The 17,017-nt window shown below is 33.8% G+C and overlaps 2 protein-coding genes across 2 annotated transcripts in view; one reads left to right on the plus strand and one right to left on the minus strand.

Annotated features, from left to right (window-relative positions):
• The window catches only part of LOC6047431, a 228,287-nt gene that overhangs the window by 105,107 nt on the left and 106,163 nt on the right, over positions 1–17,017 (minus strand). The gene's annotated exons all lie outside the window — the stretch shown is intronic.
• LOC119769407 lies at positions 16,039–16,765 on the plus strand. Its single transcript, XM_038261652.1, has 2 exons — positions 16,039–16,176; positions 16,238–16,765. The coding sequence occupies exons 1-2, from the start codon at positions 16,110–16,112 to the stop codon at positions 16,762–16,764; spliced, it is 594 nt and encodes a 197-aa protein (XP_038117580.1). The 5' UTR covers positions 16,039–16,109; the 3' UTR covers position 16,765.

Below are 17,017 nucleotides of genomic sequence, written 5' to 3' on the forward strand. Positions count from 1 at the left end.
TACATTTAATTTATGTCTACGCAAAGCCGAGATATTTGCATTTTAGTGAACAAAAAGCGTATAAGCGTTTTGAGAAAATGTCATGTTTTTCATGAAATGTTATAAAAAAATATCGTTTTTGAGCGAGCAAAATAAAAATATAGGGGAACAGCATCTAATTCCAGCGTGCCTCTAATGTTGGCTGGTCAGAACATTAACAATCAATTAAAGCTAATTAAAAGCGTTTTTAACGAGTAATAAATAGCTCAATAAGAAGTGAGCAAGCAAGTTTCCATCAAAAAATTTGCAAAATTAGTTGTTTAAATAGTGAAAATTTGCAAATTGGATGGAGTTAGGAGCGAGTGCTTAACCTGCCAAACATACGTTATAATAATTGTAGCCAAGTCCAATTGAAATGTGTTCAGAAACAAACTTGTGGGAAATTGGACGAGTTTTCCCGTAAACATATTTTCGAGACTGAAAAATCAAGTTTGTCATATAGAAATTTCCAAAAAAAAAAACATCAAAAAACCTATTTTTTGCAATTCCGTCGTGAAACTACTTACTTTTCCTGTCATTCTTGAACAACAAAACAGCCTACACCCAGAACTGGGCATCGGCATACGAGAGGATAAAGAGCACGATTCGGTAGTAAAATGGTACTGTGTGCGGACGGAGAGGATAAATCCCGAAATTACCGAGAGTACTTTACTCATGGTTCATCTTCAAAAAAAAGTTCATCTAACAAAAAAAAAAGTACCGGTACCGAGACTCGAACCCAAGACCTTCGGCATATTGAACCGTGCCTTTGCCGTATGGGCCACCATGGTTCGGTGACTAAGTGGCGGTCGTTTGTCCATATAAGCCACTCATAGGATGAACTGTTCCAATGAACGAATGAACACGCGAGAGGACTATACTCTCGCATAATAGCACTTTCCTCACGTTTCTTTTCGTGAGGACTATCCCCTCGTTCTTTAACTTTGGGTGTACTTTTCCGTACCAAAAATAACAGAATCGAATAGTAACCCTTTTCAAAACAAATGCTGAAAAGTTCTACATTTCAGCACTGAAATGGATGCAGAAGAGTTGAAGTTATACTTTTCAACATTTCTTTGATTTGAACGATTCATTGACTCAATGCATGGACATTTGTCCTATAATTCTGTCCAAAGGGTGTTTTCGGAATTGCAAAAAACGTTGTATGGAACTCGTTGCAAAACTTGATTTTTCATCACTCGTCGTATTTATCTAACTCGGTAAACCTCGTTAGATAAATGTAGGGTAGGGTAGTCATCAATGAGACACTTTTGGTTTTCAACTTTCAACGATTTTTCCAATTTTTTCTTCAGCATGTTTTAATGAGCTTTTTGTTGTATTTACTTTCTTTTAATGTGTTCTAACATTGACCAAAATATGAGATCGATCCGACATCTACAGCCAGAGTTATTCAACTGTCTCATTGTAGACGCACTTGGCAGGAACAATGAGACAGCTGGGGAACAATGAGACATTTTATGAAAATCAATACTTTGCTAGTAAAACATCATATTTTTGTATTGTTACATTACAGGTGACTTGCCTTGAACATTTTTAAGCAATTTTGCCAACATGAAACTTTAATTAACAAAAGTTATACTAAAAAGTATTTAAATGTTGTAAAATCCATATATTTGTACCAAATAACATTTTATGTTTGGTTGAATGAAGTTAAAACTCTATAAATATGCCAAAAATCACTTTCCATTCATGTTATGAAAGATTTACATGGATTTTGAAATGTTTAATGAAGAAAAATCAAAGTGTCTCATTGTTACCCATGGGCTAAAATGAGTGGGGAACAATGAGACAGCTCTGGATTCTGGGTATATTCTAAATTTTGGTCAAACCTTATGAAAGGACATTGTAGCCCAAATCAATCCCTATGGAACGTCGAAAGAAATTTGAAGAAATATTAGTTTTGGTGTAAATGGCAGCCTACGAGCGCAAAAGTATTTTTTGTCCATAATTTACTTTTACACCCCAGAATCAAACATTTATGAATAACTTTTCAAGGAAGCGTCCATAACCAAAGCCACTAGGATAGCAGACCTGTATCCAATAGATACACCTTTCCCCCAAATATGAGCCTGATTGGTTGAAACTACGACATGTGAGAACCATTTTATCATTGTTCCCCGTGTCTCATTGATGCCTACTCTACCCTACGACTCGTGCTGAAATAGTAGTTTATGCAACAAGTTGCAAAAAGAGGATTTTTTCAGCACGAGTCGTACATTTATCCAACGAGGTTCACCGAGTTGGATAAATACGAAGAGTGCTGAAAAAATCAAGTTTTGCAACGAGTTCCATACAACATTTTTTGCAATTTCAAAAAACACACACTGAGTGAAATTTTAAGTCAAATTTTCATGTATTTAGTCAATAAATCGTTTGAATCAAAAAAAAAAATGTTGAAAAGTGTTACGTTTCGAAACAAGTGCTGATAAGTTCAACTTTTCAGCACCCATTTGAGTGCTGAAAAGTAGAACTTTTCAGCATTTATTTTGAAAAGTGTTGCTATTCGATTCTGTTATTTTTGGTACAGAAAAGTAGGCTATTTCGTCGTTCAAGAATGACAGGAAAAGTAAGTAGTTTCACGACGGAATTGCAAAAAATTCTTTTGTCAACTTGTTGCATAAACTACTATTTCAAACATTTTTATTTTTAAAGCCGATGCAACTTCTCAAGGATTGGACTTGGGACAATGGTCAATATGGAGACTTTTATGTAAAATTGTCCGGAGAATAGACTCTCGTGTTCAGTTTTTGAAAATTTTGATGTTTAGAGCACTTTTGAAAAAAACAGTTTCAGTAAATGATTTTTGTATTTTTTTTAGGCGAGTTGCTCCATCCTGCATTTTTCGTGAGTCTTTTTGTAACATCCTGAGCTATTTTCACAAAAATTTTGAACGAAAAAAAATCGTGGGCTATCCTTCAAATTTGTTTTTTATACTTAAAAATCAAAAAATCTCTTGAATATGGCTTGTTTTATTATTTCAGTGTATTTTTTTGGAAAGCCCGTCAAATTTCCATCACTTTTTGAAACGTTGCAACAGCCTCGAGATACAGCATTATTCAAATTACGAAACATTAAAATGGCTTATATAAGCGTAGGAGCGTAGGTCTACAAAGTTTCATTGAAATCGGAGAAGGTCGAGAACAAAGTACCTAAAAAATTCCTGTTTTGGGCTGGAATTTCTCGTTTGCATTTTGAGGGTACCTTTAATATAATAAAAAGTAGTTTTTTAATGATTTTTAATGATTCAGCCTAATTAATGGCTTCGGTTTAAAGAACTTTCGTAATTTTTGATGTCCAAATAATAATAAAACTTTATTCCCAGTTGTGGATGGTTCGGAAAATAATATCATCTGGAATAAACCATGACATGAAATTTTTAGACGATCTGACGAAGTTCAATAAGAGCAGTAAGTTGAATTGAATAAATTAAAATTGAATTGCTTAATTTTTTTTGTAAATAAAAAAAGTGTCGAAAAGTTAAAAAAAATGTATACTTCCGTTTGAATGTCGGGAATTTGTAAAAAAAAAATTCGGGAAATCCCGGGATTAAACGGGAATTTTTTTCCGAGGACGGGAAATTGGACGCTCTAGATGAGTATGAGTATGCATTTTTTTAAATGGTGATTTTTGTGAAATATAGAAATCTTGTACTAAAACTTTTTGACCTCATTATTTAAAATGCAAATTCGAAAAGTTCTTTATAATTTTTTTGATGAAGTGCACCGATTTCCAAAGTTGAATTTTGTCCGGGCTATTGACTCATTTTTTTTTTAATTTTTCTTGAAAATATTTCTTTCGAAAGGTTCAAAAAATTTCCTACAATTGCGTCTAAGAAACATTGATGATTGGACAACTGGTTGCTGAGATACAGTGGTCTGATTTTCAATGTTGAAATTTGAAACATTCGTAAAATTTTGCGATCTTTTCGAAAACAATATTTTTGGAATCAGGACTAACAATTCAAAAGAGCCAAACATTGAATATAACGCCCTTACAGAGCAGCCAACAATGTTTTTATTGGATCAATAAGTGTTTTAACTGAATACTTTTAAGCCATGTTAATCAATTTTCTAAGCATTTTCATGAAAAGCCCAACTTATCACCTTTCATCTGAAATGGGTTAGCAAAAATGGGTACAGTCGTTTCGGAGATGTGACTTTTTTTGAATGTAATTTTGCAAAAATCGTAAAAAACGCAATTTTAAAGCACTTAATTTTATAAAATATTTTCTTTAGATTTAAAGTTGTGAAATGACATGACGAAGATTCCATAAAATTAATTAAAAAAACTAACTTAATCCACCTATGTGGTTGGAGCCTTCCTCGCAACAATGGCTGTACACAAGTTTCATCTATTTTTTAGATCCGGCTTCAAAAAAGTACATCAATATCACTTAAGGGGCCATATCTCGAGACAGGGTTGCCAGATCTTCAATGTTTTAGACTCGTTGGAAAGTTCTTTTGATAACCTAACCAACGATGGGTCGGATGATGGATTCGGACATGGTTTACATACAGTTAAGTGAGATCCAAATGTATGTGAAAACAGATTTTTATACATTACTTTTGAACTACTTATCGAAACTTCAATCTGTATAAAACTCGATCTATGGGACCCTAAACCAAGTCGAATGCAACAAGTTCGGGTCAAATCGGTTCAGCCAGTGCCGAGAAACATGAGCTAGTTTGTTGGTCACATACATACATACACACACACATACACACACACATACACACAGACATTTGTTCAGTTTTCGATTCTGAGTCGATATGTATACATGAAGGTGGGTCTACGACGTTTTTATACGAAGTTCATTTTTAGAGCAGGATTATAGCCTTACCTCAGTGAGGAAGGCAAAACATTCTGACGACATGGGACGTTAATGTAATGAAAATTTATGACATCCATTTTAGGACAACTTAAGCTGTAAGATTTAGAATATGACGCAATAGAAAAGTGTTTTAAACAATGTCTTAAAATTTCATATGAACCTTCCAATATTGGTTCGATTCTATTTTTCAGAAAGATTTCTTTCATTTTCTTATCGAAGGTGGACAAAATATTTCCAATCAATTCTCCGTTCGAACATTAAACCTGGTACATATCGCTTGACGTTCTTGCCAATATTGGGATTTCAGTAGATGACCCAAACCGGTTTGATGAGCAAATTTGGTGGCAACGAAAGCAAATACTATATGGTCACTCGTTAAATCGAACTTCAGTTCAACGCAGATATTCAATTTGGAAAGATGGTAAAAATGAGTGAGACATTTGTGGCATTGTAAGTAATTTGATGATATAAATGGGGATGCAAATATTTTTTTTAATTTTTTTATTGCAGTGCCCTCATTAAGCTAGTTTGTTGTGAACATTTTGGAGTGTTCAATGTAACTATCAAATCGGATGATGATTTGCTCAACCTTCCATTGATCAACCAAGAAAGTGTGTTGATACTGGACTCTGAAGTTTCGTTTCTGTCTTCGCACATTTTTCTGCAGATGCCATCAGTGAAAAAACTGTTCATTTACGGTGGCTCAGTTCCAGTTGCATTTGTTGGTGCAAATTTGCGCAAAATGGTGCTCTTCAAAGCGAATACTGAGAATTTGGTGATAGATTCAGCTGTCGAATACGATTTACAAACGTTGATTGTGGCTTATGGCAAGTTACGAGAAGTTCCACCAAATTTGAGTGCTCTAGCAAAACTGGAAAAGCTGGGACTAGTTGGTAATGAAATAGAATCAATCAATATGAAACAGTTTGAAGGATTAGTTAAGCTAAGAAAGCTCTCCCTTTTTGGAAACAGAATTAAGCAAGTTTACTCGAGTTTCTCGGTACCAATCAGTTTACCTTCTCTGGAAGCGTTTGCAATGAACGACAATCAGTTAGAACTACTAAGTTTTACTCATTGGAAAGCTCCTTCACTGGAAATCATGCTATTACACAACAATTGGCTCCATTTTGTAGAAGCACTGTTGGGAACGTTTCCCACGTTGGAAAAGGTGGCCCTTCGTGGAAATCCCTTGAATTGTCAGTGGAAGGAATGGAACTGAAAAATTTAAAGTTGAAGAAACTTTCCAAAGGTTGGACCTGAAGTTGGATCAAATTTTTCAACAAATTCAAAAGTTGCATAATGGTTTAGAACAAGGAGATCATTTAGGAGACAGTGAAGAAGATAGTGAAGATGAAGATGATCCAAAACCATATGATGAACTAGATTCAAACCCAGAAATTTCATACTTTTGAGTGTAGTAAATAAGGTAAGTTTTATGAAAACGAAATAAATGCTTCAATTATTCAAAGAGATGACTATCATCTTTTGAAGAGTTTCAATGTGTTACATCATTCCTACTCGTAGCAAATTTCAGGTCTTTGGAACTCTTATCATTACAGATTACCATAAAATTAATAAACTATCATCATCTCAAATCAAATTAAACCCATTAAAAAGAGGGCATTCCAACCCCGATTGCATCTGGCTTGATCTTGTGTAACCATTCCATGCAACACAGCTCCGCACGAACAGCTGGACCCCTGGAGTGGCCTAGTTCCAAATCTGGCCAAGTCACGTTGGACACTCCCCCCGCCTCGCGCTCCCTTTAGGTCCACCCCATAATCACTCCACCATAATCACCATAATTATCCAAATCGGAAGTCGAAGCCCATTTTCTCCGCGCGATGGCAGAATTGATTGAAGGCTTTTCTGGCGTTCGTTGATGGCTGTGCACTATCTCGTCGTCGTCGGGCACGTGATTAAAGTGCTCCCTTACCTCCCCCCATCTGGAAGGGCTTTGTAAAGTTTGACACGGCCCAGGCTAATTTCGCTGCGCCTTTCTTCAAATTACCCTCGGTGCAACAAGGCGTTCAAGTTGTCTTGGCGCGTTTCACCCCCAAAGTGATCTGCTTTGTGAGATGTTGGCTGTGAGGTAATCGATTTAGGTTGAGCTTTTGATCTCGCGAAGCTTGGGGAATTATCGGATCTTGAAAGGGAGTGCTGTTTAGGGAAAAGGTAGGTGATTTGAGTACAAAAGAGATCATTTCAAAAAGAAAGCAATTGAACCGAAAGTCATTATGAAACTGTAGAACATTATTTTTTAATTAATGAAATTTGATTTTTTTTTCATTTGAATCATCCAACGCTATACAAAGAAAAAAAATGTTAATATTCATTAGGAAATGGTGACAGATTTTGTGTCAAAAAAATATTAATTTTAAATCTGGATTTGGTGAATTTTCATCAGGTTCACATTTGTACCTTTTTTTGGTAATATCACAAAATGTGGTAAGAAATATTCAACCTACCAATTTTTCTGAAATTCAACATTATTTTTCTGCAATGTTCAGTTGGAGATAAAAATCTAAAAAAATACTAATTTTATATTTCTTGCCCATTTGTTTATATTTTGAAGCAACAACTATCAAAAAATGTTTTTTAGCCGAATGAACCTTAAAAATGAGTATGTTTATAGCACTTTTATGTGTGGAAAACATTCGATCTAAAGCTTCGGAAGTAGGTATAAATCACTAAAACAAAAAAAAACTGTTTGGAAAGCAAACCATTATTCGCTTTGACTGCGTTATATTTTTTGTTTGGAAAGCCTTATTATTACAGTTATGTCGCTACCGAATATTTGAAAAATATCAACAAAGGCTCAGAATCTTATGGTCCAACTTTCAATGTATAAAATGAAACGCTCGTGAAATTTTCGGATTTCTTGGATAATATATTTTTAAAATTTGTGAATCATTTTATACTTTTCAAAAGAGCGTAATATTGAACATTTGACAACATGTTTAAATAGTCTTGTTTTTTGAATTTTTTTCACAAAAAAAATCAGAAAGTCTCACAAATGTTTGTTTTTTTTTATTAAATATAGGGCCATTAGTTTCTGAGATATTGGTTCTATAAAAAAACTGTTTGGATTAGACTTTAAAACATCAATTTTCCTATTTCTTTTTCTTTTAATCGCTGCATTCAGCAACCAGAGAACCAATCTTCAATGTCTCTCGATATATGAGCAATTCTCTACGAAATCGGTCTTTTTTTCTTAAATTTTAATTTCTGTATTTTTTAATCCGACAGAAAACTTTTTTGGTGCCTTCGGTATGCCCGAAGAAGCCATTTTGCATCATTAGTCTGTCCATGTAATTTTCCATACAAATTTGGCAGCTGTCCATACAAAAATGATGTATGAAAATTCAAAAATCTGTATCTTTTGAAGGAATTTTTTGATCGATTTGAAGTCTTCGGCAAAGTTGTAGATATGGCTATGGACTACACTAGAAAAAAATGGTACACGGTAAAAAACATATTGGTGATTTTTTATATAACTTTTTGTCACTAAACCTTGATTTGCAAAAAAACACTATTTTTTTTATATGTTTTAGAGGACATCAAATGCCAACTTTTTAGAAACTTCCAGATTGTGCAAAAAAATTTTTGAGCGAGTTTTAAATTTTGGAATCAACACTATTTTTTTTCAAAAAATCGAAAAATTGGTTTAAAAAAAATCGAAATACTGGTCGCAAAAAATTTTTAACTTCATTTTTCGATGTAAAATAAAATTTGCAATCAAAAAGTGTTTTAGTGAAATTTTGATAAAGTGCACCGTTTTCAAGTTAAATCCATTTTTAGGTGACTTTTTTTGAAATAGTCGAAGTTTTTAATTTTTTTAAATTAGTGCACATGTTTGCCCACTTTTAAAAAGAATATTTTTGAAAGGCTGAGAAAATTCTCTATATTTTGCATTTTTGAACTTTGTTGATACGACCCTTAGTTGCTGAGATATTGCCATGCAAAGGTTTGAAAGCAGGAAAATTGATGTTTTTTAAGTCCCACCCAAACAACCCACCATTTTCTAATGTCAATACCTTAGCAACTATTGATCCGATTTTCAATGTAAAAATATGAAACATACGTGACAATTTTCCGATCTTTTTGAGAAAAATATTTTCAAAATTTTTAAACCTAGACTAACATTTAAAAAGAGTCAAATATTCAATATAACGCCCCTTTGAAATGTTAGTCTTGATTTAAAAATTTGATTTTTTTTAAATTTCACGAATGTTTTACATTTTAACATTGTAAATCGGACCATTAGTTGCTGAGATATCGACGTTAGAAAATGGTGCGTTGTTTGGGTGGGACTTAGAAAACATCAATTTTTATGTTTTAAACCTTTGCATTGCAATATCTCAGCAACTAAGGGTTGTATTAACATTGTTCAAAAAAGAAAAATATAGAGAATTTTCTCAGCTTTTCAAAAATATATTTTTCAAAAGTGAACAAACATGTGAACTTATTTTAAAAAATGGATTTAACTTGAAAACGGTGCACTTTATGAAAATTTTACTGATGATGTCTCCTAAAACATATCAGAAAATAAAAAAAATATGTTTTTTTTTTTGCAAATCAAGTTTTGATGACAAAAAGTTAAATAAAAACCACCATTTTTTAACCTTGTATAATTTTTTTCCAGTTTAGTTCGTATCCATACCTACAACTTTGCCGAAGACACCAAATCGATCAAAAACTTCCTTCAAAAGATACAGATTTTTGAATTTTCATGTATAATTTTTGTATGGACAGCTGCCAATTTTGTATGGAAAATTATATGAACAAACTAATGATGCAAAATGGCTTCTTTGAACATACTGAAGGCACCAAAAAAGTTTCAGTTGGATTAAAAAATAAAAAAAAACGAATGACAAAAATCTTAGAGAATTGCTCAATAAACTTATTTTTAATCTAAAAATAAGTTACCTAGTTACATGTAACGTTTCTCCAATATCCAAATCCAAATTCCCACGATGATCACTCCAACATATATCACCCGAAATTACACATCACTCTCCCCCAAAAACACACTCTCGCTAACCTGTTGGCTAGTCACTAAACATAAATCTACATCACCTGGGAGTTTCCTCGCCCCTCTCCCTGCCAACAGTCTGCAAACAACATTTCAACGACTAGTCGAACATCACAAACATCATCAGAGCTCGTGATGAAAAAAATGCCCAATTGCGACACATCACGATAAAATCCCATAACTTCAATAAAAGCGGAAAAAACGGGCAGCAAAAAATAAAAACCCTCCGCTGAAAAATTTCTCCCAGAGACCAATTTGTCAACTCGAACCTCACACATTCCGGTCGAACATTTCCACAGCAGGTGCCCCGAGAGCGCGAGAGAGAGAAAAATCATAAACATAAACACGAGTCCCCGACGAATGGTTTGATGACCTAGACACTGCAACTAAGTTAGTCCCCGTGTGCCGAGTTGTTAAATGTTTGAATTGGTTCCGCTCGTTGAAGCGTGAGCTTTTTTTTTCGAAAGTACCTACATCGCCTGGCATGTAACTCCCAGCTCAGGTGGGGAAGAAAAGTGGACACTTGGCACGAGATGTTCAAATATTTACGCTAATCGATTTGCTGGGTTTAGTCAAGGTTAGCCATGCTGGCGCGTCTATCGGGCTGCAGCATCCAAGCGAAGGGATTCAGGGAGACTGTCTAGCGCGCTCTTGGAGACGGCCGAAAGTGAAACTTGACGTGCTTGCACTTTCCCTGAATGGGCTCGTGGGTTGGCATAAGGGCAGCAAAAGTTGTGAGCAAATAAATGTTGAGTGATTTTTTTAAAGGTATTTCAAATGTATACCAAAACTTTTCAAGTTTGTATTCAAAGTTGTTAAATAAATTAGAGAAAATGTTCAGTTGAACAATAGAAGACACTAAACTAAAAATTTGATTATTTTTGTGGTCTGATATTACGATGACAAACCTTTTTTGATCCAGCATATTCAAAAGGTGAATGGTTGTGATGAGTCTTACCTGTAAATAGGAAAATCATGATTAAATTTTTAGTTATTGTAGTTTATTCATTTAAAGCAGGTAATATTAATACGCTTAAATTAGTGAAAAAGAAAAACAAAAAGCATCGGAGATGTATAAATGTTTATATTGATTGATTGATTGATTGATTGATTGGTAGCCAAAGAAATTCACTTTAATACATTTTAATTAAATTATTTGCCTTTGGCCTTGGTCGTGGTAAAAGGAAGGAAGAATGTTTAACTTCAAATTGCAATAGTAGTTTATGCAATAAGTTGCAAACAGAGGATTTTGTCAGCACGAGTAATAGATTTATCCAACGAGGTTCACCGAGTTGGATAAAAACGAAGAGTGCTGAAAAAATCAAGTTTTGCAAAGAGTTCCATACAACATTTTTTGCAATTTCAAAAACACACACTGAGTGAAATTTCAAGTAAAATTTTCATGTATTTTGTCAGTAAATCGTTTAAATCAAAAAAATGTTGAAAAGTGTTACTTTTCGAAACATTTGAGTGCTGAAAAGTAGAACATTTCAGCATTTATTTTGAAAAGTGTTGCTATTCGATTCTGTTATTTTTGGTACAGAAAAGTAGGCTATTTCGTCGTTCAAGAATGACAGGAAAAGTGAAAAGTATCACGACAGAATTGCAAAAACATTATTTGTCAAATTTATCACAGAATGCTTCGAAAATTATCACAAATATGCTACTGAGCAATTCTCAACGCCAGTGGTCCTCAGCCAGTTCAATTAAACGGGCCATTTTAGAAATTTGTTCCAGATTCAAGGGCCGCATGTGAAAGTATAGTTCAAAATTCCTTAAAGTTGCAGAATTTAACAGTGTGAAAGTTCAAATTTGTCTTTAAACTTTTTTGATTTTAAAATGTAATAAATAATTATCAAAATAAAAAATTAATCACATAGTAAAAAATATACAGTCGAAAAAATATTCTTGTTCATATTTATGTAAACTTATCAAATTTAATTATTTTTGTTTTTTACATATTTTTTTAAGTTGTGCAAAACATATTTGAATTGAAGTTTCGAAATAGCTTGGAACATTTTGTTATTTTTAGCTAGAGGAACAGCATTTAATTTCAGCGTGCCTCAAATGTTGGCAGGTCAGAACTGACATTCAAATAAAGCTATTTAAAAGCGTTTTCAACTGAAATCGAGTGATAAATAGCTCAATAAGAAGTGAGCAAGCAAATTTTTATCAAAAGTTTTGCAAAATTAGTTGTTTAAATAGTAAAAATCAGCAAATTGGATGAAGTTAGGAGCGAATGCTTAACCTGCCAAAGATACTAGAATTTCCCCTGAGCAACTCTCTACGAAATCGGCCGATTTCGACCATTTTTATTTTTTGTATTTTTGCCTTCCTCACTGAGGTAAGGCTATAATCCTGCTCTAAAAATGAACTTCGTATAAAAACGTCGTAGACCCACCTTCATGTGTACATATCGACTCAGAATCGAAAACTGAACAAATGTCTGTGTGTATGTGTGTGTGTATGTGTGTGTGTGTGTGTGTGTGTGTATGTATGTATGTGACCAACAAACTAGCTCATGTTTCTCGACACTGGCTGAACCGATTTGACCCGAACTTGTTGCATTCGACTTGGTTTAGGGTCCCATAGATCGAGTTTTATACAGATTGAAGTTTCGATAAGTAGTTCAAAAGTTATGTATAAAAATGTGTTTTCACATATATCCGGATCTCACTTGAATGTATGTAAACTATGTCCCGATCCACCATCCGATCCATTGTTGGTTAACTTATCAAAATACCTTTCCAACGAGTCTGAAACATTGAAGATTTGACAACCCTGTCTCGAGATATGGCCACTTAAGTGATATCGATGTACTTTTTGGAAGCCGGATATAAAAAATAGATGAAACTTGTGTACAGCCATTGTTGTGAGGAAGGCTCCAACCACATAGGTGGATTAAGTTAGTTTTTTATTTTACTCAAACTTTGTGGGGGCCTTCCCTATGACCAAATAAGCTATTTAGCGTCATTGTTTCACCCATACAAGTCTCCATACAATTTTGGCAGCTGTCCATACAAAAATGGTATGTAAATATTCAAACAGCTGTAACTTTTGAGTGAATTTTCTGATCAATTTGGTGTCTTCGGCAAAGTTGTAGGTATTGTTGAGGACTTTTGAGAAAAAAATAGGTACACGAAAAAAAAAATTGCAGATTTTTTATCAACTTTTTTTTTCACTAAAACTCAATTTCCCAAAATACCTATTTTTGATTTTCGAGATTTTTTGATATGTTTTAGGGGACAAAAATCCGCAACTTTTGAGCCATAGAGAAACATGGTCAAAAAATCTGCCACCGAGTTATGAATTTTTGAAAAAAATAGTGATTTTTGGAAAAAAATGAAGTTTCATGCAAAAACAAGTTTGACATTACTTTTTAATGCAAAATTGAATTTGCAATCGAAAAGTACTTTACAGATTTTTTGATAAAGGGCTCCATTTTCAAGATATAGCCACCGAAAGTTTGATTTTAGCGAAATATTTGCAGTTTTTAAATTTTTTAAAATAGTGACCATGAGTGACCATCTCTAGAAATTTTTTTTTGGAAAAGTTCAGAAAATTTGCTATAAAATTGTCTAAGAGACATTGAAGATTGGACCTCGGGTTGCTGAGATAGAGCCGCTTTAAGAAAAAGAAACACGAAAATTGTAGTTTTCTAAATCTCACCAAAACAACCCACCTTTTTCTAACGACGATATCTCAGCAATTAATTGTCCGATTTTCAATGTTAATATATAAAACATTCGTGAAATTTTCCAATTTTTTCGAAAAAAATATTTTGAAAATTTTTAAATCAAGACTTACATTTTAAAAGGGCTATATATTGAATATTACGCCCATTTAAAATGCAAGTCTTGATTTAAAAAAATTCAAATTATTTTTTTCGAAAAGATCGGACAAATTCACGAATGTTTCATATTTTACATTGAAAATCGGACCATTAATTTCTGAGACATCGTCATTAGAAAATGGTGGGCTGATTGGGTGAGACTTAGAAACCTTCAATTTTCGTGTTTCTTTTTCTTTAAGCCGCTGTATTTCAACAACCAGAGGTCCAATCTTCAATGTCTCTTAGACAATTTTATAGCAAATTTTCTGAACTTTTCAAAAAAAAATATTTTTTGAAATGGTCACTCATGGTCACTATTTTTTAAAATTGAAAAACTGCAGATATTTCGCTAAAATCAAACTTTCGGTGGCTATATCTTGAAAACGGAGCCCTTTATCAAAAAATCTGTAGGGTACTTTTCGATTGCAAATTCAATTTTGCATTAAAAAGTAATGTCAAAGTTGTTTTTGCATAAAACTTCGATTTTTTCAAAAATTCATAACTCGGCGGCAGATTTTTTGACCATGTTTCTCTATGGCTCAAAAGTTGCGGATTTTTGTCCCCTAAAACATTTCAAAAAATCTCGAAAATCAAAAAATCTCAAAAATCAATTTTTTTCCGTGTGCCTATTTTTTTTCTCAAAAGTCCTCAGCAATACCTACAGCTTTGCCAAAGACACCAAATTGATCAGAAAATTCACTCAAAAGTTACAGCTGTTTGAATATTTACATACCATTTTTGTATGGACAGCTGCCAAAATTGTATGGAGACTTGTATGGGTGAATCAATGACACAAAATAGCATATTTGGTCATAGGGAAGGCCCCCACAAAGTTTGAGCCAAATCAAAAAATACAAATAAAATCCATTTCCGGTTTTGGTAGAGAATTGCTCCCCTATGTTTTCTAAGAAAACTTTTCTTTTTAAACTGATTTTGAAACTAACATTCTCAAATTTTGATCTTGAATTCTAAACATATGGCTAAATTTTTGTTGTTGCTTTGACATCAAGATTGTGTTTTATTTAAAAAATAGGGGTTTTTCGTTGAATATGTTTGAAAGATTTTATTTTTAATAATTATTGAATGACTAAAAAAACTACTTTTGCTGTATATGAATAATTCAGTTATATTCTACCAAGCAAGCAATGAGTGATGAAAACTATTGCTTTTGAAAAATGATTGAACATATTTTTGTGCGTTCAATAGCAGTAAGAGCAATAAGAGAAATGTGATAAGTGTTCAGAAATTTTTTGAACCGATAACTATTTTTTTTGAATCGTTAACTTAACTTTAAATCAATAAGTTCTACGTTTTGTAAACAGTTTGTATTTCTTTTATTATTTTTATTTAAGGATTAAATATTACAAGAACTATCATGAAATTTCAATAAAATATCATTTTATTTTGAAATAAAATTTTCATTTAATTTAGTTTTTGTTGAATCAATATTTATTAGAGTTATTATGTCAAGCGACATGTTTCAAAACAAAAACGTTTCATATATAAAAAATGTCCTCCATCTGATTTTAATTACCACTCCAGAGAAGCAAACTAAATTTCCAAATCATCCATGTCTTAATTTATGTTTTTGGTTGAATTTTATTTAAAAAAAATACAACTTATTTTAAATGTTTATGGATTACGAATATCAAATTCAATTAAATGATTTTCAGCTTTTAAAGCATATTTAAAAAAATAGACTTGAAATAACACAGTTAGTGGCAGTAATATTTTTCAAGTGGAAAATAGGCAAAAAAATGAATTCGTTCCGTTTCCGAGACAAAATAATTATGGTGCAAAGATTATACTTAACATGAATATCAATTATATTATAGCTCCTGCCTGATAAAAGAAGAAAAAGGAATACAAAATCTTTCATACGTCTGTTTAGTTTTAGTTTTATGTAGCTCGAACCGCTTATTGGTTGCTTATATTTGTTTGAACGGAATTATTTTTTAAAAATGATAAAAAGGGAGGTTTTTGAAAATAATCCATATAACAAGCATAAAGCATCGTTTTGCCACATTGCCGCTTGATCTATGGATCTCAAAATTGACCATGATTTGATTTTGATTTCGATTTTTTGCAGGAAGATCCACGCAGAGCCCTATTTGATGTTTAGAACTATGAATGATTTTTTTTAAATAAGCAGCATTTTCGGCAATGTGGTTTCAAATACAAAAAGACTCGTTTGAAAAACAACAATGTTCAGAATCTAAGTTTTAAAAATTAAATATTGCTTTTAAAACTAAGGCATCGTAACAAGTTGGCCATGAAGAAGGATTGCCATCTTTTGTCAGTTTTGGTAACGAAAACATCCAAATTACAAGTGAAAAATTGAAAGCAGAAAACCTTGTAAAAATACTCTCAAAATGTCCAACACCAATCCGATTCATTCAGTTCAGAACACTTTTGAACTGTTTGCCGATCCCGTACACTGTGAGATTTCAGAATAATCTCAAATTAACCTCTTTTATTTCAAATTCCTCCGCCTTCCTAGTCCCCATAACGATCGGCAACGAAAACTTCATCATCACCCAGCAGGACCAGCGGAACATCCTAGACCGGCGAACCTGGTACCTAACCCACATCCCGAATCAACTGCCACCCACGCAGCATCCTCCCCTGCCCCAGAACGACCTTCCCCAGCTTCCCCAGCTGCTCCAACAACTCGTAACCATTCTGGGTCAGCTGCAATCGGGAGACGGTGCCCTACCTCCGGAACCGTTCCGATTTCACTACGAGAAGCAAACCTCAACTGAAGATTTGGCCTACCATTTGCGCCGGATTGGCCTGCCGATGGAACCAACGACCCTGGTGAAGCACGTCCACTTTGTGGTAGATCGGACCTCCCGGGACAAGGGAACTGGCACGGTGGATGTTACGACGTTGAGTCCGGATGAAAACCGGATGGTTTGTGAGTCGGACGAGGGACATGCTGAAAATTCCGAAGGGAGTCGTGAAGTGGTGGGTGGTGCGCTGGATCGAATTAGGAGGGCGAAGGAAGCTGGTGGAAATTTTTGGTGACTTGGAATAAAGCGTTTCTTACAGATTTACAAAATCTCTTTAAATTCATTGAAAAATTGGTCTGAAAACACAAATACTCTTCAAATTATTTTTTTAAGATGCAACCAGGTCAGACAACTATAACAAACACAGAAAAAGTCGTCCTTGGATGCAAATCCTGTGCCAACCCACATCAGATCCCGATGGACGCAGCGTCGTCGTCGCCAGCAGTGCCCGCAAAATTGCGTAAGCTCATGTGACATTTTGCGCGGCC

This window comes from Culex quinquefasciatus, chromosome 3 (genome assembly GCF_015732765.1).
Source record: "Culex quinquefasciatus strain JHB chromosome 3, VPISU_Cqui_1.0_pri_paternal, whole genome shotgun sequence".
NCBI classification, from domain to species: Eukaryota; Metazoa; Arthropoda; class Insecta; order Diptera; family Culicidae; genus Culex; species Culex quinquefasciatus.